The sequence below is a fragment of the Aotus nancymaae genome, unplaced genomic scaffold, assembly GCF_030222135.1.
Source record: "Aotus nancymaae isolate 86718 unplaced genomic scaffold, 86718_ANA_hifiasm-v0.15.2.pri h1tg000010l, whole genome shotgun sequence".
Taxonomy (NCBI): Eukaryota; Metazoa; Chordata; class Mammalia; order Primates; family Aotidae; genus Aotus; species Aotus nancymaae.
Genome location: NW_026988421.1, coordinates 40,519,743 through 40,526,973, shown reverse-complemented (window position 1 = coordinate 40,526,973; position 7,231 = coordinate 40,519,743). Strand labels below are relative to the sequence as shown.

The 7,231-nt window shown below is 36.8% G+C and overlaps 1 protein-coding gene across 1 annotated transcript; it reads right to left on the bottom strand.

Annotated features, from left to right (window-relative positions):
• Window positions 1–288: 288 nt before the first annotated feature.
• On the bottom strand, window positions 289–616 carry LOC105718888 (large ribosomal subunit protein eL43-like). Its single transcript, XM_012454703.3, has one exon. It carries the CDS (start codon window positions 614–616, stop codon window positions 338–340), a length of 279 nt encoding a protein of 92 aa, XP_012310126.1. The 3' UTR covers window positions 289–337.
• Between the last annotated feature and the right edge of the window lie 6,615 nt (window positions 617–7,231).

Below are 7,231 nucleotides of genomic sequence, written 5' to 3'. Positions count from 1 at the left end.
TGAGAAGTAGGTGGTAAGAGTGATTGATGGGGGGAGACAAGTGAGGGTCCTTGACATTTGGGAACCTAGCGAGCAGCCTAGAGTGAGAAGCAGGCAAGGATCTCAGACACTCCTGGGAGCAGCTGCCACCAGGAAACTTCTAGTGATGGTGTCCAGGAAAAGGTTGCCTTTTCTGTTTATTCTAAACAATTTTTGCCAGTTATAAGTGCCTAGCATGCTATCATGTGGTCTTAATCTCTGTGCTATATGCTTTATATATATATATATATATTTTTTTTTTTACATAAATTAACCCATTTATTATAGGCTAGTGATGTCTCAAAGAGTAGAGGAGCGTCTACTGATCTTTCAATTCCTTCAGTCTTCTGATGGCGGACTTTACCGTGACAGCAGAAGTGGTATTGTACATCCAGGCACCGCCAGCCACTGTCTTCATGCAGGAACCACAGTGCCAGATCCCCACAGCTCGTCTCTTCATCTTGGTTTTGCCACAGAAAGAGCAAGTGTACTTGGCATGCTGGCTGATTTCAATTTTCTTCACCGTTTTCTGGAGGGAGGCCCCATAGCGGGTCCCATATTTACCGATGATCCCAACCTTCTTGGTACGTTTGGCCATGTTGCCGGTCCGAGCCAAGAGAGTGCTTTATATATTTCATTTGGAAAATGTTGAACTTTATTTGAGCCTTGTCTTTCTGGAAAGCAGCAGCTGTTAAGAATTTTCCCTATTCTTTTGTAACCTGGAAATAGCTGCTAACTGACAAAGAACACCTTGTCTTCAAATCTTGCCAAGATAGGACCTGTCTCTGTCCCTCCTCATGATTCAAGAATGGCTTCTTTGTTTACCCAACTCCATAAAAGCCCAGAACCCCTTCCCTTTCTTTCACAAAATGGACATTCTCCTCATTGCAACAGCCTCAATAAAATCATCTCCTTAATCGTCTGGTGAATTTTGTTTTTCACAATTTCAAGTAATCAATTATAAAAGAATATTTATTTGATCACTTATGCTTTGTGCTTTTGCCATCAGGCATTGTGCTGGGCTGCACATGTAAAGCACTGAGCAAGGCACACCCTCTCCTGGACCCATTGCTCACGGGCTAGCAAGAGCATCAGATGATCAAACAAGGAATTACGAGACAGTGGATTAAGTATTGTGATAGATAGGTGAAGTAAGTAAATTACTAATTGTAAAACAAAAAAGAATTTAACCAGGTATTGAAAAATGCAGTGTTTGTATTGCCATTAAATGCTTCTTTGACTTACTCTTGAAACATAGAAATTGCTTTTATTGAGGAGCAATGAGACTAATCATACAGGGCCTGACACAGCTTTCGGGAGGCTGGGCCATGCTTCTGTCCTGGCTGCTCAGAGGACTCACAGAATGGCTAGAATATGGCCACATGGATTCCCTGGTTGCAGGTACAAAATGGAAGAATGTGACTTTTCTTGTATGACACATAAACCTGAGTTTATCTGAATTTTTGATGTTTGGCACAGGGCACTAAGAACTTGCTAATAGTCTATTAAGAAGACAAAATGGCAAGCCAAGGCCTTGGAACAAGAAAGCATTAGAAGTATTTTCTTTGATCCTGTCTTGTTTGGTAGATTACCATGGCAGTGGGTTATTGGGAAGACAGTTCTACCAACACATTCTTTTTGATTGTGAAAACTTTGCTCAGAATGGCATTTGGTCTAGGACTTTGCCTGACTTCCACAGTGCGGGGAACTCAGTGTTTCAATACCATTGCCTAAGATTCTGGTGTTAAAGTGTTTTTTAAATTTTAAGAACTACCTCAGGACCTTGAAATGGGCAGTGGTAAGTGGAGATACAGGTCCTGGATGGTGTGAGCATTTAAAAATAATAAATGTATTTAAATAATAATGCTTTAAAATAATAACAGATATTATTTATTATTAAGATGATGAATACAAATGATTAATATAAAAGTGATCAATTATAAAAATTCAGAGAAAACTAATAGCAAGAATGAAATAGTATTTATTAGTATCTCCACAGTCGCACATAATTCATAACTTTTAGACTATGTGATTCATCTTTCCAATGAGTTGAAGGAAAAGCCAGTGGAGATATTTTAAAGAGAGCCGAAGTTACAGCAGTTGATTGCTTTCATTCTTCAAATCAATTCAACAAAGTATGATGAGTAGAAAACAGAGGAAGAAAAATAGAAAAATACATAATGTTGCACCAAGCCATTTGGTTATTTGAACAAACAGAACAAAACTAGTAGTCTGACATTTAGGTTTTATACTTGGTAAATAGTATATTGGTGAAAAAATAACAACAACCCTGACATCAGTTCTGTCAAATTTATGATCAACTTTAGTCAACATTAGTAGATTTACTATTTTAATAGCAGTAAATGAAAATTTTTACTGTTTTGCTTGAGGAAACGTTTTTCATCCAGGTGTTTTTAAAAGGAGTCTACTTGTAGTCCATTTTAAGTTTAAACTGATCTCTTTCTCCATCTCTTTCTCTCAGTACAGGTGAGGTAAAAATTTTAGAAAAGATTGTAGAATCTTCATCTAGAGTTTGGGTAACTCTAAAATGCTTCAGAGGTATTAACAAAATTGCGGTCTTCACCAAGTGAGGAAAACCTACAAAAAAAATGTGTTTTTATGTGTATTGAAAACTTTTCAAGTCAATGTAAATTTGCTATGAATGTAAGAGTGGAGAACCTGGAATTTTTAGAAGTAATTCAGCCCTAATACTTTCTGTCAAAATATAGAAGGCCAACAGCTTTAGAAAATAAATACAAAGCCTCAAACTTCTGTCACTTTGAAGAATAAGACAACATGAAATATAAACAGAGAGAGATCCAAGATGGCTGATCACTAGCAGCTTGGGATTGTAGCTCCCAGAGAAAGCGCACAGAACAAGAGGATGCCACACTTGCAGATGAATTTTTGTTACCCATGGACCGGAAGATTCCCAGCAGAGGAGCCCCATGGGTCGCCAGGGCGACTCTTGTGGCCGGCGTTGCGGTTTTGCCGGCGCCCTGGCGCGGCGGTTCTTCTTGCAGAGTAAACGGGACTGATCGATGTTTGGAGCTCCAGGAAGGCAGAGTCACCCATTTATCTGATTGAAGAAGGGACTCAAGAGGGAAGCCAGACTGGAGATTCCTGGGCAGAAAAGCATCACGAATCTTGATGCCGCTGTTTTGGCCAGCGCAGTGGGTTGCTCAGATTTCGGCGCTGGGAATCAACAAGTTGGATGTCCACTCAGAGACCTAATTTGAAAGTAGGCAATTACAAAGACGACAGGTGGATGAACTCACAATGATGGGAAGAAACCAGCGTAAAAAGGCTGAGAATACCCAAGATCAGAATGCCTCTCCTTCTACAGGGGATCACAGTTCCTCATCAACAAAAGAACAAGGCCTGATGGAGAATGAGTGCATTCCATTAACAGATTTAGGCTTCAGAAAGTAGATAATAAGGAACTTTGGTGACTTAAAAGAACATGTTCTAGCCCAATGTAAAGAAACTAAGAACCTTGAAAAAAGGTTTGAAGAAATCCTATCGAGAATAGACAATTTAGAGAGGAATATAAGTGAATTAATGGAACTGAAGAATACAAGAAATCCGCAAAGTATGCACAGGTTTTAATAGTCGAATTGATCAGAAGAAAGGATATCAGAGGTCGAAGACCAACTTAATGAAATGAAACGAGAAGACAAAATTAGAGAAGAAAGAGTAAAAAGGAATGAGCAAAGTCTCCAAGAAATATGGGACTATGTGAAAAGACCTAATTTACGATTGATAGGTATACCTGAATGTCATGAAGAGAATGAATCCAAGTTGGAAAATATTTTTCAGGATATTATTCAGGAAAACTTTCCTAATCTAGTAAGGCAGGACAATACTCAACTCCAGCTAATCCAGAGAACACCACAAAGATATTTCCCAAGTAGAGCAATTCCAAGACACATAATCGCTAGATTCACCACGGTTGAAATAAAGGAGAAAATTCTAAGGGCAGCTAGAGAGAAAGGTCATGTTACCCATAAAGGGAAGCCTGTCAGACTCACAGCAGACCTCTCACCAGAAACCCTACAAACTAGAAGAGAGTGGGGGTCAATATTCAATATCCTCAAAGAAAAGAATTTTCAACCCAGAATCTCATATCCCACCAAACTAAGCTTTATAAGAGAAGATAAAAGAAAATTTTTCATGAACAAGCAACCACTCAGTGATTTCATCACCACCAGGCCTGCTTTACAAGAGCTTCTGAAAGAAGCACTACAAACAGATAGGAACAACCAATATCAGTCATCCCAAAAACTTACCAAAACATAAAGAGTATCTCTATAATGAAGAATCTACATCAACTAATGGGCAAAATAGCCAGCTAGCATTCAATGACAATATTGAACTCACAAATATTAATATTAATTCTAAATTTAAATGGATTACGTGCCCCAATCAAAGACACAGACAGGTAAATTGAATAAAAAGTCAAAACCCATCGGTATGCTGTATCAAGATCTATTTCACAAGCAACGACATATAAAGACTCAAAACAAAGGGATGGAGGAAGATTCCCCAATTAAATGGAGAGCAAAAAAAAAAAAAAGCAGGAGTTGTAACTTTCATCTCTCACAAAATAGACTTTAATAGTAACAAAGACTAAAAGAAACAAAGAAGGACATTACATAATGGTAAAAGGATCAATGCAACAACAGGAGTTAATGATTATAAATATATATGCACCCAATACAGGAGCACCCAGATACATAAGACAAGTTCTTAATGACTTATAAAGAGACCTGGACTCCGGCACAATAATAGCGGGAGATTTTGACACCACATTGTTAATATTTGACGGATCAATGACATAGAAAATTAATAGGGACATCTATGATTTGAACTTAGACCTGGAATAAGTAAAACTTAGTGAATATTTATAGAATTCTCCACCCCAGGTCCACAGAACATACAATTTTCTCAATATCACATTACACCTATTTTGAAAGTGATCACATAATTGGAAAATTGGAAGTAAATCACTTTTCAGCATTTGCATAGCATTTCACAGACTTAAATGAAATATTGGTTGGCTGTTTGTTTGTTATTTTCTTCCCTTATTCCTTCCTGTCTCCGTTGTTAAACACAATTATCGGCATAAAAGAGGTTTTTAATACCTATTTTTAGATTGCATTCCAGCCCGGGCAATAGAGCAAGAATCCTGTTCTCTCTTTCCCTTTTTCTTTCTCTTTCTTTCTTTCTCTCAAAAAAAAAAAAAAAAAAAAAAAGAATGTGTAAAGCTCATTTCATTCTATGAGACCAATATTGCCCTGATCCCAAAACCAAAGACATCACCAAAAAAGAAAACTGCAAACCAACATCCCTTATGATTATTAATGCAAACATACTTAACAAAGTACTAGAAAAAAAAAAAAGAAATAATAGTTTATTTTAAAAACTAGCTACCTTCAAGCTTCCTTGCTTTTTGCTAGTAACTATTTGTTAAGCTCTATGTAGCCGTTAAATACAGTTAGGGAATAAGTACATTCTATGTCCTTGTACTTTAACCAAGTTATTTGTTCTGGCCTATAGCCTCCTGCTCAGACATGTCTGAACATGGTCAGGCGGTTTCCCGGCTTACGGCCTACACCTCTTCCTTATTTGGAAATGTTATTATTCTCCTAGTTTCCCATAAACAACCCCCTTCCTTTCTTTGTTCTCCATCGAGAGTTTACCTATGTAGGAAAAAATTTTAAGTTTTTAGCCAATCGTAATCAAAAAAATAAATAAATAAAAAATAAACATAAAATATATGGAAAATACAGAGACATGTTTTCTGTCTTCATTTTTTTATTATTGACAAATTAAAAATTCCTGTTTTGTACTAAGCACCATGTTTGCTGTCATAAAACTTTTAGGCAGTGTGATCTGGGTTTATTTTTTGGAGTTGCCATCAGGGAGGACAGATTTGTTTTTAAAAAGTTACATTTCATTTTTTAAACCTTGAGCTAAAAAGTCTTTAGAGAATTGGGGGCACTGTCAGTGAGGTGCCTAACTCCTAGGGAATAGAAATAGAATGGCCCGGATAAAATATTTTTGTAATCTTCTCAAAATTCAAAAGTGTAACTATATGAATTTACTTTCTATTTAGTCCAGTAGAAAAAAAAGTGAAAGTTTGCCTCCAGGTTCAGAGTCTAGTGCTAAATTTGTTCAAAATTTGATGTGAAATAGTTACCGAATGGATACTTCCCTACTCTTATCTACTTATGGTATCCGGTATTAAAAATAAAACCAAAGGAAGAAAAAGGTTGCTAATAATGGCAATGAGAGCAGCTCATTCTTTCACTGGCTTTATTCCTTAGGCAAGGATTTCCAGAGCACCCTGATAGGTCTTAAGGATGTTAGACAGTGGGCATAGAGTGATGAGGAAGACAGGCAACATCCTTTCTCTCATGGAGCCTCTGGTTTAGTAGAGGAGGCAGGCCAAAGGTTCAAAGGCATGCAAGAGATAGGAAAGGAACCTAAGTTTGTGAAATGGCATGAATTGATGGGAAGTGTGACAAACCAAAAAGAGAATGAACTGATTGAAGTTTTTCAAAAGAAATATTGTGTGGTCCATGGAATGCATCTGTAAGCAGATTAGCCTGACATACCATTTGAAACCTCTACATTAAAGGAATAACTGCACAAATAATCATGTAGGTGGAAATAAGGACTATAAGGCATAGTCCAAGATGTCACAAGAAGGTATAGTCATGGTTCTTGACTGTAATTCCTGAGGAAGTTACATTTTATCAGAGACCAAAAGATTTGATTAGTAGAGTTAGTTAGGCAGTAGGGACTGAGGACAGAAGATTTAAGGTGATTTAAACAGTAGAGGGCACAGGATATGTTAAACTTCAACGTGATTAGATGCCAGTGAGTGAGAGGGGAAGGGATGAGCTGATGTTTTAGGGGCCAGACAATGTAAGATTGAATAGGCTATGCTGAGAATTTGAACTTACTCTAAAACAAATGGGAATTTCTTAAAGGGTTGTAAACAAAGGAAGGATTTGACTATATATATATATATGTGTGTACACTATATATATGTATATATATTGTTAGATTCTTCATCTTATATATATGTACATACACACAATATATGTATATATACATACATATATACACACACATATATATGCTTACATATACATATATACATACATATGTACTATATGTACACATACATATATAGTACATATGT

Bases quoted from the DNA above. Each gene is read 5' to 3' on its own strand.
- LOC105718888 (XM_012454703.3), bottom strand. From the start codon at position 616: ATGGCCAAACGTACCAAGAAGGTTGGGATCATCGGTAAATATGGGACC.